The sequence below is a fragment of the Zonotrichia leucophrys genome, chromosome 28, assembly GCF_028769735.1.
Source record: "Zonotrichia leucophrys gambelii isolate GWCS_2022_RI chromosome 28, RI_Zleu_2.0, whole genome shotgun sequence".
Lineage (NCBI taxonomy): Eukaryota > Metazoa > Chordata > Aves > Passeriformes > Passerellidae > Zonotrichia > Zonotrichia leucophrys.
The window spans coordinates 5728060-5748222 of NC_088197.1; the positions used below are offsets into that span (position 1 = coordinate 5728060).

At 59.1% G+C, this 20163-nt stretch overlaps 2 protein-coding genes across 3 annotated transcripts; both read right to left on the reverse strand.

The window, feature by feature from the left end:
* Positions 1 to 1278: 1278 nt before the first annotated feature.
* Positions 1279 to 4813, reverse strand: GDF1 (growth differentiation factor 1). Its single transcript, XM_064734357.1, has 2 exons — positions 3127 to 4813; positions 1279 to 2422 (listed from the first exon to the last, which is right to left on the reverse strand). The coding sequence occupies exons 1-2, from the start codon at positions 3458 to 3460 to the stop codon at positions 1623 to 1625; spliced, it is 1134 nt and encodes a 377-aa protein (XP_064590427.1). The 5' UTR covers positions 3461 to 4813; the 3' UTR covers positions 1279 to 1622.
* Positions 4814 to 4864: 51 nt separating this feature from the next.
* CERS1 (ceramide synthase 1) lies at positions 4865 to 18297 on the reverse strand. 2 transcript variants are annotated; one of them, XM_064734393.1, is made up of 7 exons: positions 17936 to 18297; positions 10928 to 11087; positions 9453 to 9633; positions 8849 to 9010; positions 6894 to 7041; positions 6174 to 6310; positions 4865 to 5564 (listed from the first exon to the last, which is right to left on the reverse strand). In XM_064734393.1, exons 1-7 carry the CDS (start codon positions 18155 to 18157, stop codon positions 5522 to 5524), a joined length of 1053 nt encoding a protein of 350 aa, XP_064590463.1. In that variant the 5' UTR covers positions 18158 to 18297; the 3' UTR covers positions 4865 to 5521. The 2 variants fall into 2 exon arrangements, with proteins under 2 accessions (XP_064590463.1, XP_064590464.1); XM_064734394.1 differs by lacking the exon at positions 17936 to 18297 and adding an exon at positions 17801 to 17863.
* Positions 18298 to 20163: the final 1866 nt, after the last annotated feature.

Sequence of the window (20163 nt, forward strand, 5' to 3'; positions counted from 1 at the left end):
CAATTTGGGTGTGAAAACAACAAAAAAAAACCATCCCAAGGCTCCACATTTTGGGTGTGAAAACGAAATAAAAAACCCATCCCAAGGCTCCACGTTTTGGGTGTAAAAACAACAAAAAAAAACCCTACCCAAGGCTCCACATTTTGGGTGTGAAAACAAAAAAAACCCCTCCCAAGGCTCCACATTTTGGGTGTGAAAACAAAATAAAAAACCCATCCCAAGGCTCCACATTTTGGGTGTGAAAATAACAAAAAACCCATCCCAAGGTTCCACGTTTTGGGTGTGAAAATAACAAAAACCCCATCCCAAGGCCCCCCAGTGGTTGAACCCTCAGTGCTTCCCTGGGGGAGGAGGTGGGAAACCATCAGAGCTCAAGGAGAAAGCAGCAAAAAATCAACCCCAAAGCTGCACTACGGCTTCACAGTTCAAAATCAAGAGAAGAAATTCAAGTCTAACTGGGATTCCTGTGCCCCAAAATGCCGAAATCCTCGCTCTGGTGGTTTCCTCTTCAAAGCTCAGGGAGGGGAATGGCCCAAGTTGGGGACAGCACAGAGGGGCTGGGGCTGCCCGGCGGCACAAAACCCAACAAATGCACCAAAACCAAGCCGGAACAGCAGAAATGCAGAGCAGCGTGCCCTGCCCTTGCCTGAGGCTCGGCTGCCACCCGGGGACAGCCCGGGCTCCTGGATTTGCAAATGAGGTAAATTAATACTGAATAAACCCCCAGCGGGCTGCGAGGGGAGAGAGCCGCTGAGGATTCCTTGGGTAAAATCTCTTTTTTTTAGGTAAAATCTCCATATTTTTAGGGAAAACCTTCATTTTTAGGCAAAACCTCCACTGCATTTGACTGCCCAGCACAAGCCCTGTTCCCAAACCAGCCCATCACCAAGCACGCTCTGAGAGCAGCACAGAGAAAGCTCCTGCCCTCCTGGGAAGGGATTTGCTCACCCATCCCTGCCCCTGCAGCTGCTCCGATTCACCCAGAAAAATCATTGATGCCCTGAGAAATCTGCAGAGTTCAGCCAAAAACCCCAAAAACCTGCAGCCCGAACAAAGGGGGGAATTTGGGATTCACAGCCAAAAACCCCAAAAACCTGCAGCCCGAACAAAGGGGGGAATTTGGGATTCACAGCCAAGAACCCCAAAACCTTGCAGCCCGAACAATGGGGGGAATTTGGGATTCACAGCCAAAAACCCCAAAACCTGCAGCCCGAACAAGGGGGGGAATTTGGGATTCACACAGCACTGCAAAAAGAATTTCCACCAAAACCCACTGCAGCCCGAACAAAGGGGGGAATTTGGGATTCACAGCCAAAAACCCCAAAACCTGCAGCCCGAACAAAGGGGGGAATTTGGGATTCACAGCCAGAAACCCCAAACCCTGCAGCCCTGGGGGTGCCTGGACGAGCAAAAGGGGGAATTTGGGATTCACAGCCCGGTGCCAGCATCCCCTGAGGAGAAGGACCCAGCACCGAGTTTGGTCATAATCCCACACCCCCATCCCAACTAATCCTAAACCAGCGCCGCCCTTAGCGCCGGCACAGCCCCCGAGCACAGCGAGGGTTTCCAGCGGGAATCCAAAGGAATTTCCCCGTTTGTCCGTCGTTCCCGCTCACAGCCCGCTACCTGCAGCCGCACTCGTCCACCACCATGTCCTCGTAGTGGCGCAGCACCACGTTGTCGCTGTTGTCGTAGTAGAGGATGGAGATGGGGGAGAGGCGCACGGGCACGCAGCAGGGCTGGGGCGTGCCCCGCGGGTCCAGCGAGTGCACCATGGTCTGCAGCACGGCGTGGTTGGTGCTGTTGAGCTCGGCCGCCAGCGGGAACGGGCACTCCCCGCCGCAGTAGTTGGCCAGGTAGCCCTGCGGGGCGATGATCCAGTTCTCCCAGCCCACGTCGCTGAAGCTGATGTAGAGCCGGCGGGGCTTGCACAGGGGGCTGGGGGACACGGCGGGGCCCGGGGCGCTCCTCCGGCCGCGGGCGGAGCGGCACTGCGGGCCCAGCGTCACCAGCAGCAGCGAGGCGCCCGCCAAGGCGGCGGAGCTGCCGCAGGGGCTGCGCGGGCCGCCGGGGCCGCCGCTCACCGACAGCTCCAGCAGCAGGGCCAGAGAGCCCCGGCCCGGCCCGGCCCGGCCCCGCAGCGCCGCGCCCAGCTCGAACCGCAGCGATCGGCGCAGCTGCGCCAGCGAGCGCTCCAGCAGCGGGGCCCGGCCGGGCTGCGGCGAACCCCGCGGGGACGCGCGGTGCAGCCGCAGCTCCAGCGCCCGGCCCGCGCTCGGGCCGTGGTACGAGCTGTGCGGGAAGCGCAGCTCCAGCTGCGCCAGCGTCGGGCGCTCGCCCTCCTCCAGCGCGGAGAGGTTGAAGAGCAGCAGCCGCCGCAGGCACAGCCGGGGCTGGGGCTGCCCCGCGGGCAGGAGGCGGCCTGGAGAGGAAGGAGAAACAGCGGTGGGGGCGGCTGGACGCGGGGATGGGCAGGATCGGCTCCGGGATGGGCTGGGGGAACCCTCAGAGTGAGCAGGATCGGCTCCGGGATGGGCTGGGATGGGGGAACCCTGGGGCCGGGCAGGATCCGCTCCAGGGCTGGGCTGGGGCTGAGCGGGATCGGGGAAAAGAGGACGAACAACAGCAAATTTGGGTTTGGCCTGGTTTAGCCAGCCCGAGCCAAACTGGAACCACGAGAGAAAAGAGCTTTGGGATGCCCTGAGCCCTCAGGGACACCGATCAAAGAGCCCCCAGGGGACTGCGAACGGCTCAGAGCAGCCAGATGTGCCCTGGGGTCAGCCAGATGTGCCCTGGGGTCAGCCAGAGGCGCTGGGACAATGAGGAGGGGGAGACACGGCCCGGGGGTCGAGCATCCCATCCCTGGGATCAGGACTGGGATCAATCTCGGGATCAGGACTGGGATCGGGACCGGGATCGGGACTCGGATCAAAGCCGCGCCTCGGGAGGGATTCAGGGGCTCCAGGACAGAGCCAGGCACCGCTGCCCCCTCACCCCCATCCCCATCACCGGCAGCATCCACAGGGCTCCATCCCGCGGGGATTTCTCCTGGAATCCGGCTCCGGGACACGGGGCAGGGAGGAGGGAGCGGAGCCCGGGGCAGCCCGAACGCGGCCGTGGCTGTACCTTGGTCGGCGAGCACTCGCACGATGTTCCCGGGCACGTTGAGCTCCTCCACCGTGCAGGGCTCGGGCGCTGCCCGCGGCCGGGGCCGGGCGCTCCTCCGCTGGAAGATGCTCCAGAGCAGGGGCGGCACCGGCGCGGGGCTCCTGGGGCTGGGCCGGGCGCGGAGCCCCAGCGAGCGGAGCGGGGAACGGTCCTGCGAGAGCGGCTGCGAGGGCAGCGCGGGGCCGGGCAGGGCCCAGGCCGGGCTGCGGAGGAGCCACATCCAGATCCACACGGACATGGACATCCACACGGACATGGACATCCACACGGACATGGACATCCACACGGACATCCCGGCCTGCGCACAAAGAGCGGGCAGCGCCGGGGCTGGGGCCGAGCGCAGCCTCTGATGGGCTCGGTGGGCGCAGCCTTTGATGGGCTCGGAGCTCAATCAGCTCCGCGGGATCCGGCTCGGGGTGGGATCCCTGCGGCTCCGGCACCCCTTAACCCTTTCAGGGCTCTCCCGCAGCTCCGGAGCGCCCACTGCGGCTCCATGGGGTCGGGATGAGGATGGAAATCCAGCGTTGCTCCTAAAAACCCTGCCCGGAGCTGGGGGCTGACCTGGGGCCGGCTCTTCCTCCCAAAAAATCCATTTTTAACTCAGTGTGGGCTCAGGATGAGGATGGAAATCCAGCGCTGCTCCAAAAAGTGCTGCCCAGAGCCGGGGACAGCCAGCTCTTCCAAAAAATCCCTTTTATAACTCAATCAGGGCGTCCAACGCTTCTCTCTTAAAGCCATCGACTTCCAGCACATCAAACCATCCAAGTCCTCCTTCAAGTGCCCCAAAAACCACCAGTCCCAAAAACCACCAGTCCCAAAAACCATCGGCCCCAGCCAGGCACCCCCAGGTCCCCCAGTCCCTTCGTGGCCATCACAGCAGAGCTGCCACTGCCACCACCTCGGTGTCACAGCCCCCAGAGGCAGCCGGAGCCACCCAGCTCAATGCCAGCCCTGGGAAATTCAGTTTTGTCCCCCCAAGGCCACCCCAGCTCTGCTCCGGCCCTTCCTGCCCTGCAAACCCCACAGAGAACCAAGGAATTCGGCACTGGGAGGCTCCTCGGACACCCTGGAGGTGACAGGGGGGGACAAGGTCCTGCCACAGCCTGGGGACATCCCCACAGCCCCACTCAGGGTCTGTCCCTGCCTCAGACACAGGGGAGGGGAACCAAACACGGAAAAATCCCTCAAATTCCCACAAAATCCCACAAATGGAATTGATGGCCTGGATCAGATCCCCCTCGGCTGCTGGGGGAGGGAGCGGAGGGTCCTGGCCTGGGAGGGGACAGCGAGGGACCCAAACCCACAGAGCTGCCCAGGATGGGGACCTGGGACTGCAGGGCTGGAGCTGCCTGGAAACCCAGCAGGAATTCCCTGTTTTCCCCAAAAACCCACCCCTGGGAGCAGGAATTCTCTGTTCCTCCCAAAATCCCACCTCTAGAAGCAGGAATTCTCTGTTCTTCCCCAAATCCCAGCCCTGGGAGCAGGAATTCTCTGTTCTTCCCCAAATCCCAGCCCTGGGAGCAGGAATTCCCTGGTTTTCCCAAAATCCCAACCCTGGAGCAGGAATTCCCTGTTCTCCCCAGAATCCCAGCCCTGGGAGCAGGAATTCCCTGGTTTTCCCAAAATCCCAGCCCTGGGAGCAGGAATTCTCTGTTCTCCAAATCCCAACTCTAGAAGCAGAATTCTCCTGGAAATCCAGCCCTGGGAGCAGGAATTCCCTGGTTTTCCCAAAATCCCAGCCCTGGGAGCAGGAATTCTCCTGGAAATCCCACCCTGGGAGCAGGAATTCTCTGTTTTTCCTTCCCCAAAGGGCCAGACCTGGGGGAATCTCCCGGCAGGGACCTGCAGGACCCTTTCTAAGGCCGCTCCAAGACCTACGTGGGGATTTTTCCAAGCAAGCTGAACCTCCAGAGCCTCCTCCCGAGGGCTGGGCTGGAGCTCTGGGGTGGATTCCCAGGCAGTGGGACAAGGGCACCTCTGCAGGGCCTGGGGCACAGCTGGGGCACATCTGGAGCACAGCTGGCCTCGGGGTCCCTTCCCAGGGCAGCACAGGAGCTCCCCTGCCCGGGCTGGAGCAGCTGGGAGGGCTCAGAGGGAGGGTCTGGGGGTGTCACAGCGGGGCTGAGGATGTGGAGCAACACCAGGGACACCGAGGCAGGCCCGGGTCCCACCTGGCCAGCACAGCCGCCAGTGTCCCGGCCAAGCTGGGCCAAACTGGGCCAAACTGGGAGCCCCAGGCGCAGGGGGCTGGCAGTGCCAGGGCTGGCAGGGGCAGGGGGCAGTTCCTGTCCTTGGCAGGGTCCCAGAGCAGGTCCCGGGCAGCGCCAGCCCCGCAGCCGCGCCCACGCCGCCCTCACAACCTCTTGTCCTTCACGAGGCCGTTCCTGAGGTGCAGCCTGGGGAGAGCAGAGCGGGGGTCAGGCCCTGAGCACACAAATCCCCCTCACTGTCCCCAGATCTGTGCTCTGTGATGGCTCCAGGCCCTGAACACACAAATCCCCCTCACTGTCCCCAGATCTGTGCTCTGTGATGGCTCCAGGCCCTGAACACACAAATCCCCCTCATTTCCCTGCCCCAGATTTGTGCTCTTTGGTGGCTCCAGGCCCTGAACACACAGATTCCCCCCTCATTTCCCTGCTGGGGCCACTCCTGTCCCCAGATTTGTGCTCTTTGGTGGCTCCAGCACCAGGGAAAAGCCCCAGACAGAGCTCAGAGCCCTTCAGGGCCTAAAGGGGCTCCAGGAGAGCTGGGGAGGGACTGGGGACAGGGGTGGAGGGACAGGACCCAGGGAATGGATTTAGACTGGGAAAAGGGAGATTTAGGTGGGATACTGGGGAGGGATTCCTGCCTGGGAGGGTGGGAGGGATGGGATGGAATTCCCTGTGCCCACCCCTGGACCCCTGGCAGTGCCCCAGGCCAGACCCAGGCTCGTGGGGGTGTCCCAGGTGAGGGGCTGGATGTGTTTTAGGGTTTCCCGACCCAAAGCAGCCCGGAACGGCACGTACCCCTCCTTCAGAGCCCGGGGCAGCGCGATCCCGGGCTCCTTGCCGGGTTTCCTGCTCTCCTCCAGGTCGTACTCACGGACATCGTTCACCTCCTGCATCTGCCCCAGCAGCACCTTGGCCACGAACAGCACGATGTACTGCGGACAGGAGGGGACAGGAGGGGACAGCGACCCTCAGGCACGGCCCCAGCCCGCAGGGGGCCTTTCCCTGCCGCCCCCTCCCCATTTCGGGCAGGGCAGCTCCACCGGCATGGCCACAGCCCCGGGATGGGTTTGGGGCTCCATGGAGCAGAACTCCAGGGAGAATTCCTGGGTTCATCCCAGGGGTGATGGGCTCAGCAGCTCCCGGCCCTGCCCTGCCCCATGGATCTCCCCTCTCCACAGCCTGGGGCTGGCAGGAACATTCCCACAACGTTCACACCTCTCTCCCATCCCCTTTCTGGGCTGCAGGAACATTCCCAGATCATTCACACCTCTCCAAATCCCCTTTGGAGCATTCCCAGAACGTTCACACCTCTCTCCCTGCTGTTATCACTCCCCAGGTGTCAGACACTGAATTCCACAGGGAACCCCCAGGGACAGGGGACGCGTCCCTGCTGTCCCCAGTCTGTCCCTGCTGTCCCCAGTCTGTCCCTGCTGTCCCTGCTGTCCCTGCTGTCCCCAGTCTGTCCCCGCTGTCCCCAGCCTGTCCCCTGGGGTGGCACCAGCCCGGATCACCCACCAGGAACCAGTAGATGTTCATCAGGGTGAGCACGAGCAGCAGCGCGTTGAAGAAGAAGTAGAAGGGGATGTTGGGCACGGCCTGCAGGCTGGAGTGGCAGGTGGCGTAGAGCACCTTCAGGGGGAACCAGTAGAGACGGAACCAGAACCTGCAGGGACGGGGACAGAGAGGGCTCAGGGTGGCCCTGGGAAAGGGACAGAACAGCCCATCCATCATCCATCCATCCATCCATCCATCCATCCATCCATCCATCCATCCATCATCCATCCATCCATCCATCCATCCATCCATCCATCCATCCATCATCCATCCATCCATCATCCATCCATCCATCCATCCATCCATCCATCCATCCATCCATCCATCCATCCATCCATCCATCCCTCCTCCACCTCTTTGTTTTCCAGGATTAGTTGGAATTTGGGACAGCCCTGCCTCCCTTTTTCTGCTGGGAAATGGCACTGCCTCCTCCTCCTCCTCCCCCCTGCCCGGGTCATTTGTCACAGCAGTGTCACAGCAGTGTCACCAGGGTGTCACCATCGGTGTCACAGGAATTTCACAGGCACTCAGGCCCCGCACTACAGAGGGATTCCCAGCCCAGCAGGAGCTCGGCCCCAGGAGGTGGTGGGGGGTCCCAAAAACCATCAGGGGAAAAGGGACTAGGAGCAGGGGGACAAAAATCCTCCAAAGAGGGTCAGGAGTGGGACCAGGGGAGGGTCAGGATGGGATGAGGGACACAAACCCAGCAGGGTAGATGAGGATTGGGATCAGGGACAGAAATCCATCAGGGAAGGTCAAGTTTGGGATGGGGACACAGACCCACCAGGTCAGGATTGGGATCATTGGGATCAGGGGACCAAGACCCACCAGGGGAGTTCAGGATTAGGATCAGGGCCCCAAACCCAGCAGGGTTTAGGATCAGGATTAGGATCAGGTTTGGGATCAAGGATCCAGATCCACCAGCTGACGCTGAAGGCCAGGCAGGCCGCGTTGGCCATGAGGTTGGGTTTGGGATCAGGGCCCCAAACCCAGCAGGGTTTAGGATCAGGATTAAGATCATGTTTAGGATCAAGGCCCGAAACCCAGCAGGGTTTAGGATCAGGATTAAGATCAGGTTTAGGATCAGGGCCCAAACCCACCAGCTGACGCTGAAGGCCAGGCAGGCCGCGTTGGCCATGAGGTTGGGTTTAGGATCAAGGCCCCAAACCCAGCAGGGTTTAGGATCAGGTTTGGGATCAGGGCCCCAAACCCAGCAGGGTTTAGGATCAGGATTAGGATCAGGTTTGGGATCAGGGCCCCAAACCCAGCAGGGTTTAGGATCAGGTTTAGGATCAGGGCCCAAACCCACCAGCAGACGCTGAAGGCCAGGCAGCCCGCGTTGGCCATGAGGTTGGGTTTAGGATCAAGGCCCGAAACCCAGCAGGGTTTGGGATCAGGGCCCCAAACCCAGCAGGGTTTAGGATTAGGATCAGGTTTGGGATCAGGGGCCCATCCCAGACCCACCAGCTGACGCTGAAGGCCAGGCAGGCCGCGTTGGCCATGAGGTTGGGTTTAGGATCAAGGCCCCAAACCCAGCAGGGTTTAGGATCAGGATTAGGATCATGTTTAGGATCAAGGCCCCAAACCCAGCAGGGTTTAGGATCAGTTTTAGGATCAGGGCCCAAACCCACCAGCTGATGCTGAAGACCAGGCAGCCCGCGTTGGCCATGAGGTTGGGTTTAGGATCAGGGCCCCAAACCCAGCAGGGTTTAGGATCAAGGCCCGAAACCCAGCAGGGTTTAGGATCAGGTTTGGGATCAGGTTTGGGATCAGGGGCCCATCCCAGACCCACCAGCAGACGCTGAAGGCCAGCAGCCCGCGTTGGCCATGAGGTTGGGTTTAGGATCAGGGCCCCAAACCCAGCAGGGTTTAGGATCAGGATTAAGATCAGGTTTAGGATCAGGGCCCAGACCCACCAGCTGACGCTGAAGGCCAGGCAGCCCGCGTTGGCCAGCACGTCGTTGAGGCGGTGGAAGGCGCCGCCGCGGTGCTTGAAGTACACGTTGAGCTTGGTGAACTCGAGCTGCACGTCATTGACATCGTGCAGGAACAGCACCAGCACGCCCACGTTGTGGTACCTGGGGGGAACAGCGGGGAAAATGGGGGAAAATGGGGAAAAATCATGGGGAAAAACGACGGGGAAATGGGGAAAATGGGGAAAAATCATGGGGGAAAACTGCAGGGAAATGGGGAAAATGGGGAAAAATCATGGGGAAAAACGGCAGGGGAAAACTGCAGGGAAATGGGGGAAAACCATGGGGAAATGGGGGGAACAACGGGTAAAAATGGGGAAAACTGCGGGGAAATGGGGAAAAGCATGGGGAAAAACCGTGGGGAAATGGGGAAACGAAATAGGGAAAAACTGGGGAAATAGGAAAAAATGCAGGGAAATGGGGAAAACCCATGGGGAAATGGGGAAAAGCAGGAAAATGGGGAAATGAAATGGGGAAAATGATGGGGAAATGTCTCACCTGAAGGCGTGGGAGGAGGATGAGGAGGATGAGGAAGGTCAGGGCTCACCTGAAGGCGTAGGAGGAGGCCAGCAGGGTCAGGGTGACCACGTGGTGCAGCAGCATCACCAGCGAGTCCTTGCGCCACGTGTCCATGTAGGCCGTGGCGTACAGGGAGTGCCCGTAGAAGCTGCCCTGCAGCAGGTATGCCAGGGCAATGTCCCTGGGCACCTCCATGCCCCGATGCCAGCCTGCAGCCGCCGAGGGGGTTGAGTTTGAGAGGGGAAAAATAGAAATGGAAATAAAAATAATGGTAATAATAATAATAATAATAATAATAATAATAGTGCCCCGCCGCCAGCCTGCAACACCGCCGAGGGGTTTGGGTTGGAGAGGGGAAAAATAGAAATAGAAATAGAAATAATAAAAATAATAAAAATAAAAAAGAATAAAAATAAAATATAATAATAACAAATACAATAGTAATAGTAATAGTAATAGTAATAGTAATAGTAATAGTAATAGTAATAGTAATAGTAATAATGATAATAATAAAAATAATAGTGCCCCACCACCAGCCTGCAACACCGCCGAGGGGTTTGGGTTTTTGGGTTTGAGAGGGGAAAAATAGAAATAGAAATAAAAATAATAAAAATAATAAAAATAAAAAATAATAAAAATAAAATATAATAAAAATAAAATATAATAATAACAAATGTAATAGTAATAGTAATAGTAATAATGATAATAATAATAATAATAGTGCCCCGCTGCCAGCCTGGAACCACTCCCGGTTGGTTTGTGTTTGTAAGAGTAAAAATAAAAATAGAAATAAAAATTAAATATTACAATAATAATAATTATCTATATTACTATATAAAACCAAAATAATCTACACAATAATAATATTGATAATAGTAATCTGTATTATCATAGGAAAACTATATTATTATATAAAATAAAAATAATATAGATTATTAGATATTATTATTAAATAATAATCTGTATTATTCTGGAAAAATTAAAATAATCTATATTACTATAGAAAATAAAAATACCTTATATTATTATCGACTATTGCTAAATAATAATCTATGTTATTATATTAGCTTTTGCAAATTGTGATCAATCACCACGGGTTTATATGTGATGTATATGTGTGGGTTTGTGTCCCTGTCCACGGCAGTGGGGGGAATGAGGAGATTTTAAACCCTGATTTGGGCAGGGAATCTGAGGGGATTTTTAGGCTCTGATTTGGGCAGGGGTTGGAATGAGGAGATTTTTAAGCCCTGACTTGCTGCCCCTGCCCATGGCCATGAGCTGATCTTCAAGATCCTTCCCAGCCCATTCCATGATTTAATTGTCATTTATTTAATTGTCCATGATTTATTTCATTGGTTCCTGATTCACTCAGCCCCTCCAGCAGCCACCAGAAGAAAGGAACGCCCAGACACCCCCTTGTGCCCTTTCTGCACCCAGAGCAGGACAGAAAATGGGTAAAAAAGGGATAAAAAAGGGAAATTTGGGTGTCTGTGCTTCCCTCACCGTAGAAGACGGAGGGCGGGTCGTGGAAGAAGGGGTACTCGGTGCAGAAGAGCAGGTAGGCGCCGTAGGACCACGACACCGAGTAGAAGAACAACTTCCAGGCACTCTCGGGCATCTTGGCGGCATCTTTGGGCTGCAGCTGGCACCACTCGGCCAGGGGCTGCGGGAAAGGGGGGATTTCATCAGGGAAACCTCGCCCGGGGGGCTCAGCAGCGCCCAGGGGCGGTGCCAGGGGGCTCAGCAGTGCCCAGGGGCAGTGCCAGGGGGATCAGCAGTGCCCAGGGGCAGTGCCAGGGGGCCAGAGCCAGGCTCTGCCAGCAGGAACGGGCTGGGGAAGGGGAAATTGGAGGGGAGAGACCCTTCTGGAGCTGTGCAAGGGGAGCCTGGAGCATCCCCCCCTCTCCCTGGAGCATCCCCAGAGCATCCTCCGAGCATCCCCTCCCTCCTTAGAGCATCCTGCCCCTCCTTGGAGCATCCCCAGAGCATCCTTGGAGCATCTTCCTCCTCCCAGGAGCATCCCCTCCCTCCTCAGAGGATCCTGCCCCTCCCTGGAGCATCCCCAGAGCATCCTCCGAGCATCTTCCCCCTCCTCAGAGCATCCTGCCCCTCCTCGGAGCATCCCCGGAGAATCCCCAGAGCATCCTTGGAGCATCCCCGAGCATCCTGCCCCTCCCTGGAGCATCCCCAGAGCATCCTTGGGGCATCTTCCTCCTCCCAGGAGCATCCCCTCCCTCCTTAGAGCATCCTGCCCCTCCTCGGAGCATCCTCTCCCTCCCCGCAGCATCCTCTCCATCCTCTCCCTCCCTGGGCACCCCGGGCACGGCCGGCGCTGGCAGGGAGGGGCCGGGAATGCAGAAAATCCCAATAAACCACAGGAAAGCTCCAACAGCATCACCCGGGCGGCTCCCGGGAAAAAGGGAGATGGATGGGCAGGGAAGGGCCGGGCACAGCTCTGGGCACAGCCTGGGCACAGCCTGGGCACTGCCACCAGGTGCCACCAGCGGCAGGGACACGGCGCTGATGGAGCTGTGCCACCTCTCCCCGCATCCCCAGCGCCTTTTCCAGCCCCGATCCCGATCCCGCCCGGATTTCCCTCCCCAGGGCTGCTCTGCTTGGGGAGAATCCAAGGAAATTCCCGAAATTCCTGTCCTGGCTGCGCAGGGGGACAGGGACAGGCTGGGAGTGACAGGGAACACGGAACGGCCTCGGGTTGGGGGGATAAATGGATCCAGACTCGGTTTTGGGGGGAATAAACTGAGCCAGCCCCATTTTGGGGGCAATAAATGGACCCAGCAAGGCGCAGGGAGGGGTTTGGGGGAACCAAAGGCCCGAGAAATCCCAAATCCCCCCCAGAACTGCTGCGGGTGAGCCCCAGGTGAAAACAGAACTGGGCAGGGTAACAGGACCCGGCCCGGGTCAGCACTTTCTGCTCCTAAATTAAGGCCCCAGCTGTCCCTGGAGCTTGGCCCCTTCTCCAGGGGCTCCCATCCCAATCCCAACGGCTCTGGCGTTTCTGGACACGGCCCCTGCTGCCGAGCCCTTTCCAGGGGGAGAAGGGGAGCAGGGGGAATCAAAAATGCTCAGAAAGCTTCAGTTCCTGGGGCGCCCACAGGGCAGGGACAGCCCAGGGGATTTGGGATCCTCAAAGCCCCGCTCGCACCATGAGGGTTTGGGGTGGAAAGGACCACAGGGATCTGTGGGGGCTGTGGGGGCTGTGGGGCAGGGATCCCCTGTCCCAGGGTGGATTTGGGGTCTGAGCTCTCCTGCTCTCCCCACAGGGTTTGGGGTCAGAGACCCCTCAGGAATCCCCCATTTCCAGCCCTTCCCCATCCCGGGGGCTTCAGGAACGGGAGGTGGCTCCGGAGGGGACACAGGGGTGTCACAGGGGGTCAGGGGGGACACAGGGGGTCACAGGGGATCACGGGGGTGTCCCCGGGGCTGCCCACGGACCCAGCTCTGCCCCGGGGTGGGGGGGGGGGGGGGGGGGGATGTCCTCCCATCACCCGGCTGCCGTTGCCATGGTGACGGCGCACAGATGCCCGTTGCCAAGGGCGACGGAGCCGCGCCGGGATCTGGGCTGGGGCTGGGGGAGCGCGGGGCTGCGGGCGGGGATGTGACGGGGCCTGCGGAAAGGGCAGAGCCTCCCCTGATCATCATCATCATCCTCATCATCCTCCTCCTCCTCGGGCTGGGGCTGCCCCGGGCTCAGGAACACCCGCGGGGAGGAGAGAAGTGAAGGCTCCTCTGCCGGCCTCCAGGGATCCCTAAATCCATCCCCGTGCTCAGGGATCCCTAAATCCACACCCAGGGATCCCTAAATCCACCCAGGGATCCCTAAATCCACAGCAGGGATCCCTAAATCCACACCCAGGGATCCCTAAATCCATCCCCACACCCAGGGATCCCTAAATCCACAGCCAAGGATCCCTAAATCCCCTTCCAGCCCCAGCAGCAGGAGCTGGGAGAGCTGAGCAGGGGGAAGGGGCACCCAGTGCCAAGGTTGGTGCCCAGTGCCAGGGCTGGAAGGAGCCCGGCAGTGCCAGGGCCGGTGCCAAGGCTGGCCGGGGCACAGAACGTTCCCCAGGGACACAAAGGAGCGGCTGGCACGGAGCAGCCCCGGAACTGGCGGTGCCAGCGGGGAGGATGAGCCAGGAGAGCCCCAGAGCCTGCCCGGCCTCAGGCCAGGCTGCGGCCCAGTGCCAGGGCTGGGGTGCCCGGGGGGCTTGGGGCTCTCTGTGCCCCCCGTCCCTCTGTCCCTCTGTCTGTCTGTCCCTCTGTGTCCTCTGTCCCTCTGTGCCCCTGTCCCTCTATGCCCCCTGTCCATCCATCCCTTCTGTCCCTCTGTGCCCTCTGTGTCCCTTCTGTCCCTCTGTCCATCTGTGCCCCCTGTCCCTCTGTGTCCCTTCTGTCCCTTCTGTCCCCCTGTCCCCTCTGTCCCTCAACTCCCAGCTCAGCCACCCCAGGGCTGGGGCTCCCAAAGGATCCCAGAATGGATTTGGGACCCCAAACCTGGCACCTTCCACCCCCCGAGGGTGCAGCAGCCCCCTGGGACGGGGCAGCCGCAGCTTCTTTGGGAATTCTTTGGGAATTCTGCCCCAAATGGAACCGTTCCTCCCCAAAATCCCACCCCTGGCAGCCCCAAAAAGGAAAAACCAGGAAAAACCAGGAAAAAGCAGGGAAAACCAGGAAAAAGCAGGAAAAAGTCCCTGATCTGTGAGGCCAGAGTCCCCGGGGACACCAGGGCAGTGTCACCCACCCCGCACTCCTCTCCCTGCCTCAGTTTCCCCACCCCATGCCAAGCTCAGGCCGCATTCCCCATCTGCACCAGTGGGCAGAGGCGATTTCCCCCCAGATTCCCCCCAGGAGTGATTTTATCCAGCACGAGGGATTCCATGCCCTGCTCAGAGTCTGGGAAGGAGCAGCAGCAGCAGCAGCAGCAGCGGAAGCGGCGGCGCTGACACAGCAGAGCAGCCCCGGGCACAAAGGCCCCTTTGTTGCTCTCGGGGTTTCTCTCCCCCTGCTCTGTGCTCAGGGAGGGAAAGGCAGAGCCCGGCCCAGCTCTGTGTGCCCAGCCTGGTGTGCCCAGCTCGGTGTGCCCAGCTCGGTGTGCCCAGCTCGGTGTGCCCAGCTCGGTGTGCCCAGCTCCGTGTGCCCAGCTCGGTGTGCCCAGCTCGGTGTGCCCAGCTCGGTGTGCCCAGCTCGGTGTGCCCAGCTCTGTGTGCCCAGCTCGGTGTGCCCAGCTCGGTGTGCCCAGCCCGGTGTGCCCAGCTCCATGTGCCCATCTCGCTGTGCCCAGCTCAGTGTGCCCAGCTCCGTGTGCCCAGCTCGGTGTGCCCAGCTCCGTGTGCCCAGCTCGGTGTGCCCAGCTCAGTGTGCCCAGCTCGGTGTGCCCAGCTCGGTGTGCCCAGCTCGGTGTGCCCAGCTCGGTGTGCTCAGCTCCCACACGGGGCTGGGACAGCCTGGGGACAATTTGGGGACATCTCCCACACCCAGGGCTGGGAAATGAGCTCCTGGCAGGGCTGCAGGGGGGGAAGGACACCAGGAATCCTGGATTTCCAGAACCCTGAATTTCCAGAATCCCAAATTTCCAGAATCCCGAATTTCCAGAATCCCAAATTTTCAGAATCCTGAATTTCCAGAACCCTGAATTTCCAGAATCCTGAATTCCCAGAACTTTGAATTTCCATAACCCCAAATTTCCAGCATCCTGAATTTCCAGCATCCTGGATTTCCAGCATCCTGGATTTTCAGAATTCTGAATTTAGAGAATCGTGGATTTCCAGAATCCTGGATTTCCAGCATCCCAAACTTCCAGCATCCTGAATTTCCAGCTCCCACATCTCCCTGAGGCTGCTCTGGATTGCTCCCCTTCCCTGAGCACATTTCCCAATATTTCTCCCTGCAGAGGACACTGGGATGGCCTGAAAACCGGGACACCAGCAGGGTCAGGGTCAGGGTTGGAGCTAGGTTTAGGTTTAGGTTTAGGGTTAGGGTTAGGATTTGGGTTAAGATTAGGGTTAGTTTATGATTAGGGTTAGGGTTGTGATTAGGCTAGGGTTAGGATTAGGGTTAGGATTTGTCATTTCAGCCTCCAAGTGAGGAAGGATGCCCCAAAACTCCAAATCCTGAGCAGGGAGAAGCCCCTGTGCTCACACATCTCCTTTGTCTCCCCTCGGGCCATCCTGACCCAGCCCTGCCCTCGCAGGGGCTCTGAGACCCAAACCCGGCAGATTTCACAGAAAATCCACAATTCCCATCGCTGCCCACATCAATTCCACCCGGGGAATTTTCCAATCTTTTTAAAATACAGCCCTGGAGCCCGAGCTGTGCCTGCCTGCGGCCGGGGGAAAGCTGATGCCACCGGAGCCCTGCTCAGCATCTCATCAGCATCGGGCACAGGAGCCGGAGCCACCGAACCCCCCGGCCCTTCTGCAGTTACAGACTGACCCATTTCCCCAGGGAGCGGCACCTCGGCCCTGCCAGGACCCGCCAGGGGCTGTCATGGGGCTGCCAGGACCTGCCAAATTCCCCTCACAATCCTCACCCACAGCCCTTTCAACACATCATGGACAGACTGGGGATGGGGGAAATCCAGCCTGGCACAAATTCCCAGCACTTTCCTCACCCACAGCCCCTTTGAACCCCCACAGGGTATAAGGGAAATCCAGCCTGGCACAAATTCTGCTCACAATCCTCATCTTCAGCCCCTTCCACACCTCATGGGCAGACTGGGGATGGGGGAAATCCAGCCCGGCTCAAAATCCCAGCACAAATTCTGCTCACAATCCTCGTCCCCAGCCCCTTCAACCCCTCACAGGGAATGAGGGAAATTCAGTCTGGTACAAATTCCCAGCAGATTCCTCACCCACGGCCCCTTCAATGCATCATGGACAGAGAGGGGATGGGGAAAATCCAACCTGGCACAAATTCTGCTCTCAATCCTCACCCACAGCCCCTTTGAACCCGCACAGGGCATAAGGGAAACCCATCGTGGCACAAATCCCCCTCACAATCCTCGTCCCCAGCCCCAGAGGGCTCGGCTGGAGCTCGCCCAAGGCCAGGAGCCCCCGGGACCCCTTCAGGGACCCCCAGAGTGCCCAGCTCGGCCAGGGAAGGGCAGCCAGGCCTGGATGGGGGGACAAAGAACTGTCCCCAAGGCCAAATTCCCCAAATTCCCCAAATCCCTGAGGGTTCTGTGCTGGAGGCCGGGGCAGAGCGGCAGCATCTCCTGAGGAGATGGAGCACAGGGACGGAGGGGACAGAGAGGGGACAGAGAGAGGACAGGGAGGGGACAGAGAGGGGACACGGAGGGGACACATTCCTGCGGTTTTTGGAGCAGACCTCCATGCCCGGCTCGCTGCTGCAGCGCTGCTGCCACCCGGCCCCGGAGCTTCCCCCACTGTCCCCTCTCGCTGTCCCCTCTGTCCCCTCCGTGTCCCCTCCCTGTCCCCTCCGTGTCCCCTCGCTGTCCCCTCTCTGTCCCCTCTTTTTCCTCCCGGGCAAGGGACAATCCGTGACCTTCTGGGGATGCGGGGATGGGAACGGCAGCGGGGGAGGAGCTGGGAGGGCTCAAATCCTTCGGGATGCAGCGCCGGGAAAGGCACAAAAACCGGGAATAACCGAGGAGAAATAACCTCAGCCTTGCGGGGATGGAAATAACGCCAGCCTTGCGGGGGAATAAGGGGAAAAAGGAGCACTGGGGGCTCTGTCGGCGCTGCCGGTGCTCAAATCCTGCAGGATGCAGCCCCGGGAAAGGCACGGAAGCACGGAAAAAACCGGGAATAACCGGGAGGAAAAACGCCTCAGCCTTGTGGGGGCAGGGATGGAAACGCGGAGGGGGAAATGGAGCAGGGAGGGCACCGGGATGCTCAGATCCTGCAGGATGCAGCGCCGGGAAAGGCAGAAAAACCGGGAATCGCCGGGAAGAAACAACCTCAGCACTGGGGGGATGCGGGGATGGATCCGGGGGATGCGGGGCAGGGGAAAGGGAGCACGGGGGGCTCTCCCGGTGCCCCGGGCTGCTCCGTGCCCGGCGCCGCAGCGCCGGAGGCAGGCGCGGAACAACCTGCGGATAACCTGGAAGAAAACGCGCTCAGCCCTGCGGGGCTGCAGAAACAACCTCGGCGGCGGCGGGGGAGGCGGGGAAGGGCCGGGGGGGCTCTCCCGCATCCTCGGGATGCTCCGCGCTCGGCGATCGCGGCTCCCGGGGCTCTGCCGTGATCCCATGAACGCATCCCCAAAAATCCCGCAACGGCTGCGGGCACCCCAAACCTCCGCACGGGGCTCCCCCCGCTCCCAGCCCGGTTCCCCGGTTCCCATCCCCGTTCCCATCCCCGTTCCCCCCGGTTCCCCGCTGCCATTCCCCGCACTGACCCGCAGCAGGCGGCGGGAGCAGGCGCGGCGCAGCGCGGTTCCATCGCTCCCAGCCCGGTTCCATCGCTCCCAGCCCGTTCCCCGGTTCCCATCCCCGTTCCCCCCCGGTTCCCCGCTCCCGTTCCCCGCACTGACCCGCAGCAGGCGGCGGGAGCAGGCGCGGCGCAGCGCGGTCCAGCCCAGCGCGCAGATCCCGCACAGCAGCAGCTCGGCCCAGCCCAGGTGCGCGTTGTCGGCCCAGGTGCGCAGCGCCCGCTCCCAGCCGCAGTCCCCGCAGCCCCGCGCCGCCGCCGCCAGGCTCCCGAAGCCCCGGCGCAGCAGCTCCCCGTAGCCGGGCATGGGCTCCGGAGGCGGCATCGCGGAGCTGCCACGGCCGCGGCCCCGCGCACGCTCGGCGGGGCGGGCACCGCTCCCCCCGCGCCGGTACCGGGCTGGAGCCGCCCCCTGGCACGGCCCGGCCCGGCCCCCGCGGGGACAGCGCGGGGAGGAACGCGGGGGACGCGGCAGGGACGGGCAGGGGAGGGGGGAAATGGGAATTCCGGTACCGGGGGTGATGTAAACGGGGGCAGCGCTGTGCCCGCTGGGAGGGGCACGGAATGGCACGGGGATGGCACAGAAATGGTACAGAAATGGTACGGAATGGCACGGGGATGGCACGGAATGGCACAGAAATGGTACGGAATGGCACGGGGATGGCACGGATATGGCACGGAATGGCACGGAATGGCACAGAAATGGTACAAAAATGGTACGGAATGGCACGGGGATGGCACGGAATGGCACGGAATGGCACAGAAATGGCACAGGGATGTCACAGAAATGGCACGGAATGGCACGGGGATGGCATGGAGATGGCACAGAAATGGCACAGGGATGGCACAGATATGGCACGGAATGGCACAGAAATGGCACAGGGATGGCACAGACATGGCACGGCAGTGGCACGGAATGGCACAGGGATGGCACAGAGATGGCACGGCCTGGCACGGCATGGCACAGCAATGGCACGGAGCTGCTACTGCAGGGAGTCGGGGCAACTTTGGGGTCTTGGGTGCCAATTGAGGGGTTTGGATGCGAATTTGGGAGTTCAAGTGTGATTTCGGGGGTTTAACTGTGAATTTGGGGGTTTAACTGTGAATTTCAGGGTTCAGGTGTGAATTTGGGGGTTTAACTGTGAATTTGGGGGGTTCAGGTGTGAATTTGGGGGTTTAACTGTGAATTTCGGGGTTCAGGTGTGAATTTGGGGGTTTAACTGTGAATTTCGGGGTTCAGGCGCTCACAGCTCTGTGTTGAGGATCCCTGCCCGAGCCTTCCCCCTGCAGCGCCGTTTCCTTGGATGGACAAAGAAAATAAATTCATTTCTCCAGGTGTTCTTTATCCTCCCTGGGCACAGAGGAAACCTCGGAGCCTTTCCCTCCTCACCCTCCAGGTGTGCCCCCAATTTCCCCACAGCTGTTTGGGGCCCTGCTGCAGTTCGAGGGTCTGGAATATAAAATTCACCTTGAAAATGGGTCTGGAGTCATAAAATTCACCTTTAAGATGGGTCTGGAATAATGAAATTCACCTTGAAGATGAATAATAAAATTCGCCCTGAAAATGGGTCTGGAAAAACAAAATTCACCTTAAAGATGGGCCTGGAATCATAACATTCAGCTTAAAAATCAAACTTCCTCTCAAAGGTCACCCCTGATGAAAAGACCTCACTGAACTCCATCCTCATCATCATCATCATCATCATCACCATCATCATCACCATCATCATCACCATCATCATCATCATCATCGCAGGCAGCCCTGGAGCTGCCAGGGAAAGAAAAAACGGTATCAATGTGAAATAAAATGATACAAATATAAAATAAAAATGATACCAATATGAAATAAAATGATAAAAATATCAAATAAAAATGATGTAAATATACAATAAAAATTATACTGAATAAAACCGATATAAATAGAAAATACAAACAATGTAAATCTAAACTAAAGCTATATAAATATAAAATAAAAACGATATAAATAGCAAATACAAACGATGTAAATCCAAACTAAAGCTGCACAAATGCAGAATACAAATGATGCAGATCTGCCGTCGCACAATGCCCGCGGTGTCCTGGGCTCGGCAGGAATTCCCGAGAACACTGGGCCCATTCAGAGCGGCACAAAGGGACATTGAGGGGACACTGAGGGGACATTGGGGGGACACTGAGGGGACACCGAGGGGACATTGAGGGGACATTGAGGGGACATTGAGGGGACAGTGAGGGGACACCGAGGGGACACTGAGGGGACAATGGGGGGACACTGAGGGGACACTGAGGGGACACTGAGGGGACATTGAGGGGACATTGAGGGGACACCGAGGG

Excerpts from the sequence above, each read along its gene's own strand:
- CERS1 (XM_064734393.1), bottom strand. The coding sequence starts at position 18,157 with ATGCCGCCTCCGGAGCCCATGCCCGGCTACGGGGAGCTGCTGCGCCGG. Across the intron at positions 9,011-9,452 it reads GCCTCCTCCTACGCCTTCAG|GTACCACAACGTGGGCGTGC; the intron begins GTGAGCCCTGAC and ends TGTTCCCCCCAG. Across the intron at positions 5,565-6,173 it reads CCCCGGGCTCTGAAGGAGGG|GCTGCACCTCAGGAACGGCC; the intron begins GTACGTGCCGTT and ends TGCTCTCCCCAG.
- GDF1 (XM_064734357.1), bottom strand. The coding sequence starts at position 3,460 with ATGTCCGTGTGGATGTCCATGTCCGTGTGGATGTCCATGTCCGTGTGG. Across the intron at positions 2,423-3,126 it reads GCGAGTGCTCGCCGACCAAG|GCCGCCTCCTGCCCGCGGGG; the intron begins GTACAGCCACGG and ends CTTCCTCTCCAG.